Source organism: Melitaea cinxia, chromosome 27 (genome assembly GCF_905220565.1).
Source record: "Melitaea cinxia chromosome 27, ilMelCinx1.1, whole genome shotgun sequence".
Lineage (NCBI taxonomy): Eukaryota > Metazoa > Arthropoda > Insecta > Lepidoptera > Nymphalidae > Melitaea > Melitaea cinxia.
Genome location: NC_059420.1, coordinates 2,788,867 through 2,810,092, shown reverse-complemented (window position 1 = coordinate 2,810,092; position 21,226 = coordinate 2,788,867). Strand labels below are relative to the sequence as shown.

At 35.6% G+C, this 21,226-nt stretch overlaps 3 protein-coding genes across 3 annotated transcripts in view; 1 reads left to right on the top strand and 2 right to left on the bottom strand.

Annotated features, from left to right (window-relative positions):
* Positions 1-1,999: 1,999 nt before the first annotated feature.
* LOC123667089 (serine hydrolase-like protein 2) lies at positions 2,000-9,622 on the top strand. The gene is made up of 7 exons (XM_045601078.1): positions 2,000-2,288; positions 3,335-3,451; positions 4,302-4,454; positions 5,720-5,822; positions 6,633-6,720; positions 8,297-8,394; positions 9,174-9,622. Exons 1-7 carry the CDS (start codon positions 2,228-2,230, stop codon positions 9,475-9,477), a joined length of 924 nt encoding a protein of 307 aa, XP_045457034.1. The 5' UTR covers positions 2,000-2,227; the 3' UTR covers positions 9,478-9,622.
* Positions 9,623-12,362: 2,740 nt separating this feature from the next.
* Positions 12,363-16,579, bottom strand: LOC123667271 (RNA exonuclease 4-like). The gene is made up of 4 exons (XM_045601229.1): positions 16,561-16,579; positions 14,268-14,825; positions 12,890-12,905; positions 12,363-12,462 (listed from the first exon to the last, which is right to left on the bottom strand). Exons 1-4 carry the CDS (start codon positions 16,577-16,579, stop codon positions 12,363-12,365), a joined length of 693 nt encoding a protein of 230 aa, XP_045457185.1.
* A 903-nt stretch (positions 16,580-17,482) lies between these two features.
* LOC123667270 (cytoplasmic dynein 2 intermediate chain 1) overlaps positions 17,483-21,226 on the bottom strand; it is an 11,824-nt gene continuing 8,080 nt past the window's right edge. The window contains exons 8-10 of the mRNA XM_045601228.1: positions 20,592-20,772; positions 19,126-19,246; positions 17,483-17,633 (exon numbers count right to left, since the gene is read on the bottom strand). Of these exons, the coding sequence (XP_045457184.1) occupies positions 17,511-17,633; positions 19,126-19,246; positions 20,592-20,772 (425 nt within the window). The 3' untranslated portion in view covers positions 17,483-17,510. The remainder of the gene's footprint in view (positions 17,634-19,125; positions 19,247-20,591; positions 20,773-21,226) is intronic.

Here is a 21,226-nt window from a genome sequence, read left to right as displayed (position 1 = left end):
TGAGGATGTGGCATCTGGACTCAGGGCTCTAAAATCAAGTACGTCCGTGGGTCCTGATAGTGTTCCTCCTTGGTTCTTAAAACAGGGTAAGGATTTTCTGACTGAACCTCTATACCATATATTCAATGTCGCATTAAGAACTGGGCATTACCCCTCGCGGTGGAAACTGACTAGAGTGGCACCAATTCCAAAGAGTTCCAACAAAGCTAGTGTCGAAGAATATCGCCCGATAGCTATACTATCAACCGTTGCGAAACTTTTCGAACATATTCTTCACGCTAAGATTTACAAGCAGGTGGAACCGTTTCTATGTAATGAGCAGCATGGATTTAGAAGGAGACGATCAGTCAACACCAACCTGTTAACCATTGTTGACTATATTTCTAAGACACTTGACCATGGAGGCCAAGTGGATGTCTTATATTTTGACTTTCGGAGGGCTTTTGATAGAGTAAATAATGACGTACTGCTGGAGAAGCTAAGTGATGTGGGCTTAACACCTGGACTCCTCAAGTTTATCGCTGACTACCTGCGTGATCGTCAGCAGTATGTCAGGCTCGGCATTTACGAGTCGCAGCCCTATCACACGCGTTCCGGAGTCAGCCAAGGATCGATACTCGGTCCTCTTCTGTTCATATTAATGATCAACGACATCCCCACAGTCATCAAACATGCGAAATGCCTCCTTTACGCTGATGATCTGAAGCTTTTCATGGAAATTAGAAAGGAGGAGGACTGTTTATTGCTTCAGCGTGACATTGACTCAGTTTTTCAATGGAGTGTGGACAACAAGATGGAGTTTAACCCCTTGAAGTTTTCGGCTATGACCTTCTCACGAGTGCGGCGCCCAATCAAATTCGATTATAAACTTGACAAGGACACCATAGCGAGACCGGATACGTCGAAGGATTTGGGTGTGACATTCGACTCAAGGCTCACATTTCATGACCATATCACTGCGGTAGCTAAGGAGTCATTTCGACGCCTTGGCTTCGTTCTACGGAATGCAAAGGAGTTTAAAAACACGACAGTGATCAAAATAATTTTTGGAGCCTTGGTCCGAGCCAAACTTGAGGCGGGTGCTTGTGTATGGAATCCACATGAGACTAAATATGCGCTTATGTTGGAAAAAGTTCAAAAAGCTTTCCTAAGATATCTTTACAAGCGTATGTCTGGGTACTACCCTAACATGTACCCGACAAAATTTCTTCTTGGTATTCTGGGATATAATTCCTTAGAAGTAAGAAGATGGAGAGACCAATTGGTAATAATGTGCAAAATATTGAGAGGTTTGGTTGATGCCCCAGATTTACACGAGGAGCTATGTAGACTTTTTGCGCCTAACAAGTACCTTCGAAACAGAAAGCACTCGTTGTTTGCTGTTCCGATGTGTCGCACAGTGGCTCGTTTGAGGTCGCCCATTCCGCGGTCACTAACCGCGTTCAACGCTCTCCTGGACGCTGATCCGCACTGTGACCTGTTTGCTGATGGATGGAAGATGATTTTGTCGGAGTGCCTGAGGTACTGTGAAATGAATGCGTGATTTGTGTGTGTCTTAAAATATAAGTGAATGAGATTGTATTTGAATTATTATTTTTATTATTATTATTATTATTTTTTTTTTTCTTATTACATCTATATAAACTGACATGGAATTTATCTTTTTATTCTTTTTTTTTATTATTTGTTTAATTTCGACTGGATCTTAATTCTACTATTATTATTTATCTTATTTTTTCTGTTTTTTCTTTGGTTTGTCTTTATGCTTATTATTATGATCAATTTATTAATCTAACTTGTTATTGTACGTTATTTTTTTTGGAATGTTAATTAATGTGACTTATTTGGAATGTTAATTAGTGTAAGTGGTAAATCCGTACTGATTAATTAATAAATAAATAAATAAATAAATAAATAATATAACAATACACTTAAATAATATGCAGTACAGTAGTAGCAACATTAATATAAATGTCAAAAGTTAGGGGGGGGGGGAGTGGATCAGAGATTTCAAGGCTCTAGAAGTTTTTACATATAAACTGTAAAAAAATCATATTTTTGTAATTCGTATTAACATTGTAAACTGAATAGAGTCACAAAAACCAGATGATTTAATGATAAGTGTGACTGCAGAGTGATATAGATAAGCTGCTTTCGAACAGAATGTTTGATTATTAATCAAAAGTTTTCGTCTTTAAACTTTGTTTTTGCATTGAATAGTACAAAAATGAGTCTTCTAGATAAAGAAAAAGAATGGTTTATTCCTGCCCCTTGGGGACGCTTATGTAGTAAGTAATTATTGAAATATTATAAAAATTAAGGATAAAGTATGGAAAATAACTAAAAAATATATATTTTTCCTTGAATGGAATTTGAACTTTATCTTCGAAACCCAAATAAATTTATTCAAAAATGTATTTTTACCAAATTGGAATAAAAAATTTATTATGCTCATAAGTGAACTGTAATTTTCTTGAGAAATAAAGTTCTTTAAACCTATTTGTATGAATAGAATAACGATTTAAAAGATAATTAGAATTTTTAAAAACAAGTCTTCTACTTTTCCATAATTTACAACATTTAAGTAAACTAATATATTAATAAAATTAAACTTATGTTTTAAGAAATTAAAGTTTATTAGACTTAGTTTGTAAGGAATCAAATTAATTCCAACACCTAATAGGAAGATCCGGTAATTTTTGAAGGGATGGGTTTGCAATGTTTTTGCAATGCTTCTGGTATTGTAGGTGTCTATAAGCTACCATCAGGTGAGTAGTAAACTTGTGTGCCAATGTAGTTGTATAAAAAAAAAAAATAATGATTGTTGTCTAATATTGTGACTAAGTTAAAGTTGCAGGATAACACTAGGTACATTACCTAATTTTGTAGTGTTAAGATGTGATGTAAATTTTTAAATTAGCTGCATTTTATTTTTGTTAGCTTTTTGAAAATGTAGTAGTTGTTATGTTATGTGTGTTAGGTATTTAATAGTGTTGAAGTGTGTATAATCATCTAATGACGAAATAAATATTTTCAATTCATTTCATAATATGTAAACTTTTTTTACATTTAATTAATTATAAATGGTACGTTATTTGAAGTTGACTGATATACAAACAAATTAATCTTTTATTATAATAAATACATATATACCTACAATAAAACTATATCTGGCGTCTGTACATATGAGATATTTGAGAAAAAAGTATAGAGTTCTTAAGCCCAATAAATACTAAAAATATTATGTTTAGAGTTTTTGTCATTCTGTGCCCTATGCTGGTTTGCCATACTAATGGTGTAAAAAAATAAAGCTAATTAATGTTTTTTTTTTCAGTTGTTGCATGGGGTGACTGCACCGATCCCCCGGTTCTTGTCTGTCATGGGAGCGCCGATACCATAATCAGCTTTAGGCCGTTAATGGCATTGTTACCAACAAACTTTTATTACATAGGTAAGTGTGATTGAAAAAAAATATTTATTCTGAAACAGATTCAACTTTGGTGCAAAAAATTTGGAGCAGCCCAACAGTGGAAGTAATTCAACCTTTCAGAAGATCACATATAAATGACACCGCTCTCGAGTATTGCTGGTTTCCCGTAGGCTAGAGCTTCTGGGAAGGGTTAGGGGTAGAGTCAGCACTTCTCTTGCGATGCTCCTGGTGTTGCAATCATCTATAAGCTATGGTATTCGCTTACCATCAGTCGGACCGTACTCTCGTTTGCCACATTTGTGACAAAAAAAATTTAGTTTGTGAATTTCATATATAATTACTGAGAATAATTTATCTGTGGATCAAATTAATTTTCACACAATTTGAATTTGACAATATCTAACAGATAAAACTTTATGGATTATTTTTCACAATCAAACCCCACTATATTTTATAAAAATTGTATTTTATCAATTGCTGAGCAACAGGTTCTAATGGCCTACTTTACCACCTCCTGTTAAGACTATTTGTATTTTATGTGTTAGATAAAATTTATCCACAAATATTTAAACAGCCCCTTAGTAATACATAATGTGACATATATTAACAACAGAATAATTAATATTAGTAAAATCGCGCTTCGCAAGTAGATTATACTACAAACTATATATATAAATCTCGTGACACAATGTTTGTCAGGGCTAATCTCCAAAACTTCAGGACCGATTTTAATGAAATTTCGCACAGATATTATAATTTGTTCAACTTAAAATATAGCCTATATTAGCCCTATTATTGACCACTATATTTTTTTGTGGTACTAAGATCGTCAGGTCAACTAATTTAATATTTTTTAAAATATTTTTTCCAGGTGTAGAACTACCAGGATGTGGCAAATCTGATCCAATGCCCCTTGGGGTCATGATTAGCGTGTTTGATCTAATGTACGCCATAGAGGTCGTTGTGAACCACTTTAGATGGAAGACCTTCGTGTACTTAGGACATTCCTTAGGTTGTATGTTAGGTAAGTCTTCATATTTAGGCTCAATACTGTCAGACTGCTCCAGTTTTGTTAACTGATACTGACTGACTACCACTGACTGACTGCTACTGAATGACTGCTACTAAGAGGACTGCTACTGACTGACTGCTATTGACTGACTGGCTGTCTGCTACTGACTGGCTGACTGATTGTTACTGACTGACTGATTGCTACTGACTGCTACTGACTGACTGCTACTCACTGACTGAGTGACTGCTACTAAAAAGCTACTACTGAATGACTGCTACTGACTGACTGCTACTGACTGGCTAACTGACTGCTACTGACTGGCTAACTGACTGCTACTCACTGACTGACTGTCCGACTGACTGCTACTGACTGACTGACTGACAGCTACTGACTGACTGCCACTTATTGAATACTACTAACGAAATGCTGCTCTCTGTTACTGATCGTATAAGTAATAAACTGCTACTGACTACTACTCTTTGAATGTTTTAGCTGCTTTATACTAACAGTTGCTTTTAATTGCTAAATATAATGATTTATATGCATTTGAATACAAACAAGAGACATTAAATTAAACCACATATACTCCGTACCTTTATATGCAAAAAAAACAGTCCAACAGGAGCAGTAGTTTTTATTTGTAAACTGTTTTATGATGAGAAGGGTAAAAAATATTCTCGATTGACTTTATATAACTTTATTAATTTTGGACTAAGGGACGCGACTCGACACACTATATTTTATTACATGGAAAAGATACAGATAATAATTAGTTCTTGACATTGACATATTACAGATCATAGATAAGATATACATCATAAACTTATTTTCTTGCCTTTATGATGCAAAAAGATATATTTATTTATGTATGATATGTAACACACACACATGTTCCCGAGTGGGTAGTTTAATGCTTCATATTAATAACTTATCGACATATTTTCTAAAAATGATTTTATTATGTTAAATACACTCCAGCCAAATTAACTAAATCATTTATTTTAATTTTGACTAGCCCGTTGGCGCAGTTTGTAATGACCCTTTTTCTGCAGCGGGGGTTGTGTTTTCGATCCCCACCCTGAGTCTGGGTGTAGTGTATATATTTATTTATATATTTATATATGTATTATTTATAAGTATGTTTATCAAAAAAAAAAAATGTAGGTATACCAGTCGGCTGTTACCTATAACACAAGCATTAAGTTGCTTACCATAGGAGCAGACGACCGTGTGTGTATTGTGTAGATATTTATTATTATTATATTAATCTTTTCCAGGTAAATTATACGATTTATGTTATCCGAGAAGGATAAGCAAGTGCATAGATTTGGATCCAATTTCAGTGGTATTTTCATTTCCAGCTGAGAAGTTTCCTGAATGGTAAAATCCCTACTAATATTGTTCATTTGAAAGTAGCTATAGTAGTACTGAGGTAGGGCACAGCGGGAGAAATCCTGCTCAAAATCTGGAACAGTTTAACTGGGGAAGTACCTCGACCTTACAGAAGATCACAGCTAAATAATACTGCTTTCAAGCAGTGTTGTGGTCCTGTGTAAGGGAGCGAGCTGGTGGGATTGGGTCAACAACGTGAATGCGACGCTTCTAGTGTCGCATGTGTCTATAGGTTACTGTAACCGCTTACCATCAGGTGGTTTGATGCCATAGTAGTATAAAATAGCTACTATTTCCCGTTGTTACAAGGTTGTATCACGATTTTTTACAGCCTAAGAACTCAGTAAATGTACGTCAAAATATTGATCGCAAAATGTCTTATGCTGGTTCATATATTTTCTTTAGTAGTGACTATGTATTACATAATTTCAATCATCATTACAGCCTATCACAGTCCACTGCTGGACATAGGCCTCCATAAGTTTACGCCAAAAATAGCGTGAACTCATGTGTTTTGCCCATAGTCACCACGCTGGGCAGGCGGGTTGGTGACCGCAGTACTGGCTTTGTCGCACCGAAGACGCTGCTGCCCGTCTTCGGCCTGTGTATTTCAAAGCTAGCAGTTGGATGGTTATCCCGCCACCGGTCGGCTTTTTAAGTTCCAATGTGGTAGTGGAACTGTGTTATCCCTTAGTCGCCTCTTGCGACACCCACGGGAAGAGAGGGGGTGGCTAAATTCTTTAGTACCGTAGCCACACAGTACAATACATAATGTCAATATATATATTTTTATTATAGGTACAAATACTTCTTCGTAAATTACTTTGGATCTTACGAAAAGTATAATTTGAGTAAGGAAGAACGACCAACGTATACTGAAGAGGCGGTGAGTTTGTTCGTTTATTAAATATAATTTAAAAAAAAATCTGTTTTAAACGCACACACACGGTCGTCTGTTCCTAAGGTGGGCAACTTAACGCCTGTATCATAGGTAACACCGACGGATATAGCTACAATGATTATTGAAGTGCGCACGCTTAAATTGGGGAAAATGGTGAATTCGTGACGAGAGCGTTACGAAAAATGTGATCAGATGAGGCGAACGGAGCAAGAGAGAGAGAGGTGTCGTGTGGTCTCAAGCAACTCTTTCTTTTTTTGAGAATTCAGACTTTTTTTGATATTCGTTAAGTGTGTATAATTCTTTATGGCGAAATATATATTTTTATTTAATTCAACTGAAATTTTAAGTTTCCAACAAGTTACCAAATAGACAAAATCAAAATCAAAGTAAACTTTATTTAAATAGGCCCCAAGAGCACTTTCGAATCGTCATTTTACAAATTAAAACTTTAAAAATAAATTTGTAAAAGTAAAGCTACACCGATTCGGAATGTAGATTCTGCAGAGAAGAACCGGCAAGAAACTCCGCAGTTACTCTTTTGATAATAATATATAAACTGTGTTTTAGTATAAAATTAGTAACATGTTGCATAGAATACAGCATCACTAAGTCCACACATCTTTATCAACTATGTAATCATGCACCGAGTAATAAGCTTTATCTTTTATTTTTTTTTAATAAAAACTTTATATTTATGTTGAGACAGTTCCAAAATCGTTTGTGGGATTTTATTATACATGCGAATCCATGACCCAGAAAGGAAACGTTTACTTTGCGCAGTCGGAAACTTGCAGTTACAATTTTGTTATTCCTTCTCGTGTTTACAATGCGATTATTACTATTTATTTATTTCAAAACAATGAATATTTTGGTGAATATACATAATATTGTTATAAATATACTGCGACGCGATCGTTAATATGTCTACCTTTTGCAAAACATCCCGTAGGGAGACTCGAGCTCCAAGATCGTAAATGCCGCGAATAGCCCTTTTTTGCAAAATAAATATTGTCTCAATATACCCCACAGTAACAGGCCGTGAAACATAACACTATGGAAATAGCTAAAATATATTAAGCGTGCAGTTGCAACGTCGGTCAGCTGTCGTACTTTTCTAACCGCGAATGCTGCGGAGCTGAGTCTATCATTCAAGGAAGACAAATGGGATTTCCACTGGAGTTTTCAGTCCAAATGCATCCCTAAGAAAACTGTAGTATCATTAACAATAAGCCTCTCGTTATTTATTATAAAATTATAATTTGGATGCTTAACATTAGGTAACGAAAACACAACGCATTTATTTTTTTTGGCGTTCAAAACCAAGTTGTTTGTTTTAAACCAATCTTGAATTCGCGACAAAGAAGTGTTCACGTCATCATAATTTACTAATTCAGTCTGATTATGTAACAATAAACTAATTTTTGGGGAAGACACTGGCCTGTAACAGCTTTTTAAGCTAGCATGGGTCGCAGGGCTGCTTGATAATATAAACTACATAATTTGAGCAAAATAAAAACTATTTATTATTATTATATTATTATTTACTAATTTTAATTTTCAGGTTATATCGAAAGTGATGAAACGTCGCGGATTAAATAGTGAAATAGCGAGAGAGATAGCTGCGAGGTTGACCGAACCAGCGGGGAACGGTCTTTACAGGTATATTTATTATATAATATATAACGCCTCAGCCTGTAATATCCCACTACTGGGCATAGGCCTCTTTCCCCACGTAGGAAAAGGATCAGAGCTTAATCCACCACGCTGCTCAAATGCGGGTTGGCGGATATATTCCCTACTATGAGTAACGATCGCTATCAGGTGTACATGACAACGACCGGGACCGACGGCTCAATGTGCTCTTCGAAGCACGTTGGGAAGACCCACAAGGACTGCACAAACACCCAGACCACGGCAAACACCTGTATGGCCAATACAAATGTGAGTCATGTGCGGGGATCGAACCCGCATCCGCTAGCGCAACAGATACAATCCATGGCTGTAACCGTTGCGCCAACGTGGCGTCATATAATATATAAATAAAATCGAATTGAGTAATTCTTTTTTTTAATGTAATTTATTGTTAAGAAAAGGTTTATATAAGAAAGGTTTAAAAAATTTATGAAAAAGTGTCTGTACGAAGTTTGAAAGATCAACCAGTATCGCGCTTGCGATGCTTCTGGTGTTGCAGACGTCTATAAGCTACGGTAATCGCTTACCATCAGGTGAGCCGTACGCTTGTTTGCCGACCTATTTTGAAATAAATAGTAATAATCGTAGTGTAAACACGAGAAGGGATAACAAAATTGTAACTCCCAAGTTTCCGATTGACCAAAGTAAATATAGACAGCAGAAGACTGAATTTCAAAGTTTTTTTTTAACTAATTTTTTATTCGATTTGACGTATATATTATATTTATTATTATTATTTTTTTCAGGTTTACCTACGACGAAAGGACCACATTGACCACCCACCCCCCCTACAGCCCGGAATATGTGGAAACGTTACTGAAAACAATAAAAACGCCGACATTAACATTCGTATCAGACGAATCGAAGAATGATGGGAGATACGACCAATTGAAGAATTTGTTTGACGAGAAATTCTCAAGCAATATCCGTGTTATGGTTGTATCAGGGAATCATGATGTGCACGTGATACATCCAGAACGAGTCGCGTCATACATTAGTCGGTTTCTGTTGTACGGTTTGAATGGGTTGGATGGGAAGGCTAAATTGTAGATGATTTTATATGTATAATTTTGGAACATATTCAGAAAATTGTATACAGGGTGTTCGACTTCTAAAATTATCCTAAGTTACTCCTTATTACATCAGCTATCTGCCAGTGAAAGTACCGTCAAAATCGGTCCAGCCGTTTCAGAGGTTAACCGGAACAGACAGACAGACAAAATTTTAAAAAAATGTTATTTTGGTATATGTACCGTGTATACATCCAATGCATTTAGTAAAAAGCGGTAATTTTAATATTACAAACAGACACTCCAATTTTATTTATTTGTATAGATGTAGATAGGTCATTTGTACAAAATAATTGTACCAAATACTCCTGTTTGACTAAGTCAAGTAATCTTCAAGCTTATGGTTTCAATGAATAAGCTATATAAAGACGTATTTTTTTATTTTTATAATATTCAGCGGCCTTTACATAAAAAAAAATATGTGAACATGTCAAACTATATTGTTATCGTAAAATTAGCTCTATACCCAATTGTTTTTTGAAGTGAAACTTCTTTTGAATCATTGTGGTTTGAAACTTGATGAAACGAAAATGCGTCACGCTAAAGAAACAAACGCAAATGTATAGGAGAGAGTGAGATAGAATACATTACACAGTATTTTATATTGTCGGTGGAAAAAATACTAAATTTACTTGGCTACATTTCAGAAGTTTTACTTCTGTCGTGTGTGTACAACACACACACTTTTATGGTTTTTTTTTCGGGATTTATTTTCAAAGTTGTGGATTGTTTTCTTTATGGGTGATAGGATGTTAGTAAATTAAATATGTATTTTTTTTATCATTAAAATTTATTTTTGTTACAAAAAATTGGTAGTTTTATTTTATGCCACTGTTGGACAAAACTTTTAGAAAGGTATTTTTCACGTGAAAAGATTTCACATACAAAATAGTTTAATTTAGAACCGCCTCCTTTTTTGAAGTCGGTTAAGAATGGTTCCCTTTGCTCACGAAACGTTAAATTTTTACTATATATTTAAAGTTAAAAAAATCCTAAAATTAATTTGGCGTAGTTATTCCTTGAAATATCATTATTTCAAATCAATTACACAACAATTAGACAATAAAAAATGATTTAACATGTTTTCGAACAGGATAGACACCCACCACATTTATAAGGCTATGTCATACTTACAGTCACCCCCTAAAAAATGTTACGCCAAAAAAATGCTAAGCTTCCCATAAATGATTTCGTGATTGAAAATAGCATACAGATTATATATATATATATATATATATATATATATATATATATATATATATATATATATATATATATATGTCGGAACTAGCACTGTCGTACGCAATTAGCAAGGAATTTATAAACAACGAATGCACATCGTTCGATAGTCAACTACCCTCACTCATTATATTACTCGAGTTATTCTGACGTGGATAAAACGAACGGTGCAACCGCTGCTAAGGCAGTCTTGGCTCTGGATTGGCACGATACACTTGTTATATCCTGCTAGTAGCTTAACCTAGACTCATTCAATAATTAATTTGTGCAAACGAATTAGTTGTTACATATTAGGGCGGACAACTCGAGCAGTGAAGGTGAGCGTTGATGCGCATCTCAAAGGGGGCCTCCTTAAACCTACACCTGCCGGCCTAGCATGCATACAACGAGATATCTCTTGACGAGAGAGAAAGATAATGTCTACATCGAGTATTTTCTCGATTACCCTAACATGCGCACTACGAGAGACAAAATTCTCTTCCGAAGACTTCGCCTTGTCGAGTAGAGAAACATTATCAACCATAATCACAACTGAATATCATTCTTATTTCTTATGTCGTAAAGTTGAATTTACAAGGTTATTGACCAATTTCAAACGAGTGACACATGTTTTATTTAAAAATGTTCTCGGCCTTTTGGCTAAGATAAAAAGTGTATATCTAATTTAAAAAACTCTAATATGGAAAATAAAACGGCGTAAGTAAATGAATTTAATTATATATGTAAAACAATATGCTCGTGTTGTGCTTTATATCTTGTCGCACATTAGATAATTGTAATTCTATCACGCATTGTTTGTTTGTTTTTTTTTTTTTTTAATTTTTAAAATTTTTTGAATTTTTGAATTTTTTTTTTTTGATTATTGATTTTACTTTTATTCTATTTAATTTTATTTTTAGTTATTGATTTTTATAATATAATTTTTTTTTGTTTTTTATTCTGAATGTTGTCTTGTCTTGTTGTACTAACCCAATATGGACTTATACTTTGGTCTAAAATAAAGTATTATTATTATTATTATTTAGAATAAGAAGCAACAGGGCGCAAATACGTTTTTTGTGTCATTATATGGCACACTTCACTCGACTTTTCGCATTTCCCGCTCTTCGTATACCGAAATTATATAATTATAATAGGGAAACGCCATGGTATACAAAAAATAGGCACCCGGTTTTATTTATTTTTTATTTATCGTCTTTCTCGTCGATAATATTGAAGACGAGAAGTTTCTCTTCCTAAAACGACAAAATTCGACAAAATTACGATGTCATGTTAGCTTCCGTAGAGATAAATATCACAGATCACTAAAATTTAATGATTATCTCTTCTTGACGTAACGAGAAGAGTATCGCGTGCACGCATGTTAGCTACTGTAGACATAGAGAGATAATACGAGAAAAGGGGTCGACAAAATTTTGTCGTGGCGTGCATGCTAGGCCTGCTGGGTCGCAAGTCCTAGGCACTGCTCTGAGATACTCCCTCTGCTACACGATGAACGAGAGAATTATACCTTCATTCCGACATATATATATATATACTTATTATAAATATTTTATTTTTTATTTAGAACATTTAAAAAAAAATCTTCCCCTTGACTAATCTGCGAACGTATTTTATGGACAACACTTATGGGAAAAATAAAGACAAGTCCATGCAATCTTTAGCGTCTTCTGAAGCATCATGCTCGCCATTTTGAATGGTTCTTCCCAAATACTTTTTGGCGAGTCTTCAGAGCCACAGGTTGGCCGCCTTTAGCCTGACATTATAACAATATTTTATTGTCTGTGTGTTTACGGCAGCAAAGAATAATCAGAAATCGAACCAGCGACTGCCGGAGCTTAGGCAACAACACGCACAGCTAAGAGTTAAAAACTCACTCTTTTATTTATTTATTTAATTACATACAGAACAGGTTACAGCCATTAAAAGATATAGAAATAGTTCATACATAACATAATATCTAGGTTGAAACCCTTATGTGTACTACATACAGTAACATAGTACACTAAGCAGAACAGAAGTGGATGGAATGCAATATACATATATAAATTTAAACTTAAAAACTAAGATTGCTTAACAAGTTATATTTATTAAAATTTTGGTTTTGAAAGAAGCGAGAGAACAGTGATAGATGTCTATATCGATACACGTACTGACAAGCTGGTTGTACTGGCGACACATACGAGATAAAGGATTGTAATAAGAGGTGTTATTACGATAAACGTCAAGAGAGAACACCTTAGGCCTTCTAATATGATAGTTTATGTTAAAGTTAAGTTGAGACAGCAAGTATGGTGAGTCAATGAAGTAATTAATTATTTTGTAAAGTGTCATAAGATCTAAATATTTACGACGACAAGCTAGAGATATCATTTGGAACTTTTTCATTCTTTCTTCGTAAGTGTGGAGCTCGCGATGCAGGTCGAGACGAAAGCAGACCGATTTAAGAAAACGCTTTTGTATTCCTTCTATGCGGTTAACATGAACGGTGTAATTTGGCGACGAGATCACAGTTTGTCTCTAATATGCTTCTTACGAGAGCATGATGCAAAGCTAAATAAGATGAAGCCTTTTTAAAAGGTTTAGACACTCTTAGAATGAATCCAAGTAAACTTGAAGCTTTTTGGTTAATAAAGTCATAATGCGTACGAAAACTTAATTCTTTGTCAAAAATAACACCTAAGTCTTTGATTTCAGTGTTACGGGATAAATTGTAATTTTTTATGGAATAATTAAAATTAATAGGGAATTTCTTTTTTGTAAAAGAAACAACAAAGCATTTGTTAACATTAAGGTCCATCTCATTCACTTCGCACCATCTTGCTATGGTATCTAAATCTCCTTGGAGCTTTATGGCATCGTTGATGCAAGTAATGGTCTGATAAATTTTTAAATTATCGGCATACAAAAGACAGGGATTTTTTAAGCACAACGTAAGATCATTCACAAAGATATTAAAAAACAATGGGTCTAAATGTGACCCTTGAGGAACGCCGGATGGTACCGTAAAGACAGATGAAAGTTCACCTTTTAGAGCAACCAACTGAGTTCTTCTGCTTAAATAAGATTCCACACATCTTAAAAGATTACCATGAACACCATATCGTGCCAACTTATGTGTTAAAATGGAATGATTGACTCGATCAAAAGCTTTAGAGAAGTCGGTGTAGATTGAGTCAACTTGCCCACGCTTAGCAAATACTTTACACAAGTTACTCTTATACTCCAACAGATTACTCGTAGTCGACCTACCCTTTACGAAACTATGCTGATTAAGAGATAAAGAAGATTTAAAATGATTATACAGCACATCATAAACAATTGAGTCAAACAATTTGGCACGGCAAAACAAAATACTTATAGGACGATAATTTTCGCAACATAATTTGTCACCTGATTTAAAAACAGGGACAATATGAGCTGTTTTCCACAGTGTAGGAAACGTACCAGACGTTAAGGATTTATTGAAAAGAACACATAAAGGAACACAAATTGTTTTAATACAACGCTTGTATACAACAGGAGGGATACCGTCCGGTCCCGATCCCTTGTGTTCATCAATATTTTTAATTTTAAGCTTGATTTGATGTTCATTTACGGCCAAAAAATTAATGGAATCATTAGGTTCTGGATAGTTTAGAAAGTCTGAATGTTGAGCGCAATTGGCCGAGTTATTAGAGTAATCAGAACTAAAGTATTTCGCAAATAATTCGCATATTTCTTTTCTGCTAGATGCTTCATAACCTATATAATTGATGGTGCTTTTGAAGTTCTCAAACTCTGCCAGATCTCTGCGATTATACTCTGGATGGTAGATATTCAGCGCGACGAGATCGAAATGCAGAGAGTGCCCCACCAGAATACACCCATTTATAAGACTAAGCACTTTGTTTCTAACTGTGGAGAAGTTACTTCCATTTTCTAGATGACTCTTCTTAATTCCGCTGTAGCAACTTCTGTAATCGGTGACTTCAGCTGTAGGCTTCACGTACTCGTCTAAAACCACGTTTCCATCTACATTGACGATGGTTACACGAGCCAGCATACTCTGGTTCCCACTCCCGACCATTTCACAGGACGTGCGACATGCTTATTGATGGAATAAAGTCTATTAATTATTAGCTGACTTGACGCTATAATGCCTTGCAAACTGTCAAATGTGGCAAGGTAGAATTTTTCATTTTGTACGAATCGTAAGTCTTACTTTTGTAATACTTTATTAGAAATATTTGAAATTAATTTTACGATTAATTTTGTGATTTTAAATAATAATACAATTTATAAGGCGATTTTTTTTATATGTCACTAGTTCGGCAAACAAGCGTACGGCTCACCTGATGGTAAGCGATTACCGCAGCTTATAGACACCTGCAACACCAGAAGCATCGCAAGCGCGTTGCCGACCCAATCCCCAATCCCCCCAGGAGCTCTGGTAACCTTACTCACCAACAGGAACACAATACTGCTTGAAAACAGTATTATTTTGCCGTGATCTTCAAAAAAAGTCGAATTAAAAATTATAATATGATAGTGACTGATGTCGCTTTAGCCTGTAATATCGCACTACTGGGCATAGGTCTCTTTCCCCATGTAGGAGCAGGATCAAAGCTTAATCCATCACGTTGCTCCAATGCGGGTTGGCGGATATATTCCCTACTACGAGTAACGATCGCTATCAGGTGTACATGATAACAACTGGGACCGACGGCTTAACGTGCTCTCCGAGGCACGGTGGGGAGACCCACAAGGACTGCACAAACACCCTATGTGACTGTCTAATGTTGATTATACAGCGCGGATGATAAATAATTAATAATCTACAATGCTTGTTTGGGCACAAGTCTATATTTATTTATTTATTTCATGTGATACACCAACGATATACTGTATATTCAGTGTTATGTGTAAAACAAAAATAGGATACATTATTTATTTAACATATTAGTTATCATCATCATCATCATTTCAGCCTATCACAGTCCACTGCTGGACATAGGCCTCCACAAGTTCACGCCAAAAATGGTGTGAACTCATGTGTGTTACCCATAGTCACCACGCTGGGCAGACGGGTTAGTGACCGCAGGGCTGGCTTTGTCGCACCAAAGACGCTGCTGCCCGTCTTCGGCCTGTGTATTTCATTGCCAGTAGTTGGATGGTTATCCCGCCATCGATCGGCTTTTTAAGTTCCAAGGTGGTAGTGGAACTGTGTTATCCCTTAGTCGCCTCTTACGACACCCACGGGAAGAGAGGGCGTGGCTATATTCTTTGGTGCCGTAGCCACACAGCAACACATGAGTTCCCGCATTTTTGGCGCGAACTGTGGAGGCCTATGTCCAGCAGTGGACTGCAATAGGCTGGAATGATGAATGATGATGAATGATTAAGCCTGATTTTAATTTTTGACAAAAATATATAAAAGAAGCACACTAAACAGTCAGTAGAGTCAAATGTGATTTTAAAATTTCAATTATTAGATATAAAATGATATACCTAAATAACGTAACGTATACACATAGTCGTCTGTTCATAAGGTAGGCAATTTAAAGCTTGTGATGTAGGTAAAATCCAAATTATATAACTATATTTTTTTTAAAGTTTAGATATAAATAATACATATTTTATACCCAGACTCGAAGCAGGAATCGAAACCAACAAACAACCCCCGGAACAGAAGTAGGGCGAAAACTACACCAAGGATTTAATCTAAATACATGTATTAAAATACATTACATTTGTTTTCAGTAGGATTACTTAACGATCTGACTCCTTTGTGTTTCTTTAGAAATAATTTATCCACTCATAATCGCCTATTTGAAATCGTTACCTAGTGATACGGCCGCCATTGCAGACAGTTATAAATTTTGTAAATTGTTTTATTCTGTACTTACTGTTTCTCATAAATCAATTTTTTATCATGTAAGTGAAATATTACTCAAGACATAGTATGTTCTAGATGTTCAAGCTTTTACTCGTTATTTACTCTGTGATAATTATTATAATCTATAACTAGCAATACCCGTGTGAATAATTCGTACTAAATATGTAAAAAATTTACCGACCGTCAAACATGTTGACGTTGATTTAAATTTTTAGATGTGGATGCCGGTAGAGCAAGCAACGCAAGGGAAACAAGCACCTTAGCTATAAAATAATAATACCTTAGCGTATTAATATACATGATTTATTTTAAATCTATATATTTACTAGCTGACCTGGCGAACTTCGTATCACATTATTTTTTTCTGAAATATAATAATAACATAATATATCAAAATAAAATATAGCCTATCTTTTAAGTTGGATCAAACTGCACACGGTGTGCAAATTTGACTAAAATCGGTTAAGTAGTTTAGGAGTCCATTGAGGACAAACATTGTGACACGAGATTTATATATATTAGATTGTGACCTGCAGTTTAGATAAACGATAATACGACCGCAAAACGCCACCTTTCGGATTCTGTGGACAAGCGTTTGTACGAGTTTCAGAGGTCACTAGCGGCGGCAAAAATTGAAAAGTCAATTGGCGACAATTTTATTGAACCGCTACTGATAAATACTGTCATTTTATCTATTTTTATGTTTGTACTAAAGTATTTTCTGTTTGCGACCTAAAAAAAAACGAATATCCGTGCCGAGTGATTTTTGGATTCGAGTCACTCTTATGTATGAAATAAAACTGACACAATTCAGTAAGAAAACTTTAATAATATGATTTATTTAAAATTATCTAATTTATTGAGTAACAATTAATATTAATACTTAAAAATATACACTACAGTAACGATATGTATCTTTTAAATAATTCCAAGTTATTTTCTTCATCCTTCAATTTGTAGACTTGTACTTCCCCTTCTGTAGTCAATAAGGTCTGTAACAGATTAAAAGAAAAAGATATCTTTCACTGTTTATTCCATCAGTTGTAAAAAGGTTTTGGTCAAAAACGTTTTGATTGGTCAAGTCCCTGATTAAATAATATATGTAGTTAGCAATATAGTAACACATGACTATCCAATTTTTCTCAACATACTTAACATATAGGTACATAACATAATGTACGCATACACATTCACTATTCAGCCTATAATATTCCACTGCTGGGCACAGGCGTCATTCTCCATGTAGACTTGACCAATAAAAACTTTTTGACAAAAACCTTTTTACAATCGTGGGAATAAGCACTGAAAGAAAAAAGTCTTTTTAATCTTTTTGCGGTTTATCTTTAACATAGTAAAGAAGATAATTGTTTAACTTTTATTAAGCAGACAGGAGATGATTATGTCTAGTTCAGATCTTAGACTATACGAGATATTTACCATTTTAGGTGTTAATCATTTTGAAAATTTTCGATTTAGATTTTGAATTCAAATTGAGCAATAAATTACAAAACAAAACATAACATAACATTAAATATCCTAACATGACATGACATGACATGACATATACTCACTAGAGCCCGCTCAGTGGAGCAACACTCAAGCACATCCCCCCCACCGCATCGCGGCCGCATGTCGCTGTGTGTGAGCTCCCACACACTTACACTAGTGTTGCACACGGCGATTATGTTGAACGGGTTCGCGTGTGACCACGATATTGAGTTTATTGTTAGCTGGCAACAAAAATATAGATTTTTGAAGTAAAACTTCTTTACGAACGCTTGACTTGGGGAGTAAGCTGGTGAATGCATGACGAGAGCGTTACGAAAAGTGTGGTCAAGCGGGCGAACGGAAATTGAGAGCGATATAAGTTAATGAAGTTTGAAGATAGAAAGTTTTACTTCAGTCGTGTGGTCTTAAGCACACTCGTTTTTCTAAGTAAAAATTTAGTATGACTTCTGGTATTTATCTGTTAAGTTCTGTTCTACAATGATGATGGAGTTAGACAAGATAGGTTTTATTTCGGTAAATGGTTAGCGAAGACTATGGATGCACGTAAGAATAGGACCATCGCAAGCGTGTTCCCGACCCTACCCCCTCCCCTCCCCAGAAGCTCTCAACCTTACTCACCACAGAAACACAACACTGTTTGAAAGCAGTATTATTTAGCTGTGATCTTCTGTAATGTCTGTGCCCAGCGGTCACCAACCCGCCTGCCCAGCGTGTTCACGCCATTTTTAGCGTGTGGAGGCCTATGTCCAGTAGTGAACTGATGTGATGTAATGTGATGTGATGATTTTCTGTAAGGTCGAGGTACTCTCCCAGTCGGGCTGCTCCAGATTTTGAACAGGATATATCCAGCGTGCCCTACCTCGAAAAAAGTGTAGTTATACTTCAACTATAGCTTATAATCACTCTTCATCACATTATCAAACACGAAATGAATTACGGAAATTTTGAAATTTTGGACTAGGTATATATTTATTTATGGGTAGTATATGTATAAGTTAGTACCTTAGTATTTAAGTTCACATCCTCGATAGATGTTTTAACAGGAATGGTGCTGATGAAACGTCCTTTATCATCGGATTTACATTTTTCTATCGTTGTGGGAGTGATGCTGTAATATATACAACTTGTTATTAAACTGGCGTCCTTTTTATATATAATAGGTTGGCAAACAAGCGTACAGCTCACTTGATGGTAAGAGATTACCGTAGCTTGTAGACGTCTGCAACACCAGAAGCATCGCAACCGCGGTGCTGACCCTATTCCCAACTCCCCCCAGAAGCTCTGGTCACCTTACTCACAAACAGGAACACAATACTGCTTGCAAGCAGTATTATTTAGCTGTGATCTTCTGTAAGGTCGAGGTACTACCCCCGTCGGGGTCCATATTTTGAGCAGGAAATTTTCTTCCGTTTAGGGCCACATAGAACTACATGGAGGCGTAACATAGCCGAAAATATACGCAATATATGAAATATATTAAGCAGCTGTAAGTGTAGGTCATTTGTAAAAAGCTGGTGTTATCTATCCCATGGTATTTATTCCCTGTTATCTCTGATAAAAAATCTATCATCATCATCACTTCAGCCTATCGTAGTCCTCTGCTGGACATAGGTCTCCACAAGTTCGGGTCAATAAATGGCGTGAACTCTTGTGTTTTGCCCATAGTCACCACGCTGGGAAGGCGGGTTGGTGACCGAAGGGCTGGCTTTGTCGCGCCGAAGAAGCTGCTCCCCGAAAAAAATCAAAATCTATATACGTATCTCATTTATTGTAATATTTAATAAAATCGAGAATGTAATAAAAATAATGCCTATCGAGACATTAGAAATTTTGAGTAACCTAATATTTTGACTAAGTTAAGGTTGCTTACAAAAATGTACCTAATGTTAAGTGTAAATTTTTATTTTATTGTTTGATATTATTTAGCAAACAAGCACACGGCTCACTTGATGGTAAAAGATTACCGTAGCTTATAGACGCCTGCAACACCAGAAGCATCGTAAGCGCGTTGCCGACCCAATCCCCAATCCCCCCAGGAGCTCTGGTCACCTTACTCACCAACAGGAACACAATACACATTCCTGCTGTGCCCTACCTCAGTTAAAAAAAAGTTTTGTAAGTGATATTATTTTTTACTTTCGTTAAGTGTGTGTATCACCTGATGGCGAATTAAATGATTTCATTTAATTTCACGTAGTTGTGGTATGTTACTATGTGGGTGGTATGTTGTATGAGTGTACGAGTATGTGTGGATGTGGTGGGTGGTGTGTACGATTTTGCGTGGACGTGGACGTGTGCGTTTGCGTTGTGTGTGTGTTTGTGTGTGTTTGTGTGTGTGTGTGTGTGTGTGTGCGTGTGCGTCTGTGCGTGTGTGAGAGAGAGAGTTTGTGTGTGGTTGAATCAATTAATCAATCATTTCAAAAAAGTAACATGCATTCATTATCTATCAGAATCAAACTCACCCAAACTCCAATGTCAATAAGACTCTAAAATCAGTCAAGGAGCAAAGGTTGACGGTCCCCGCATCAGTGCCCGCCAAGAAGTGCGGCAGACCGTGAGGCGATGACTCGAGATGCGTCACAGATGACGCACCATCTGATGTTTTAAAATTACATATATGTATGATTTTATTCATAAAACTAGCTATGCCTAGTGGTTTCGTCCGCGTTAATTTGAGGAAAAATTAGCCTTTGTCGGTAAATGGGATAACATAAAAACGATTTTTCAATTTAAACGAGTAGTTCCTGAGATTAGCAAGCTTAAACAAACAAAGTTTACAGCTTCAAAACGTTAGGTATATAGATTAGTAAAAATGTATGCATTTCGCAACTTTTCCTTTATCTGTGCTATAAGACGTTGCTTCGTACAAAATTTCAAGATTCTGAGTTTACGGGAAGTACCCTGTAGGTTTTGATTCACTTGCGAATGTCGAAAATATGCAGCATAAACAGCTGTATCTTTTGATTACGTTGGCTTAGAAGTTTGATTTTTGCATTGGATAGTAAACTTGAGTATTTAATATGAATTTCAACTTGATACTTTCACGCATTCCTGAGAAAAAGGGTCTTGGCAGACAGACGGACAACAAAGTGGTCCTATAAAG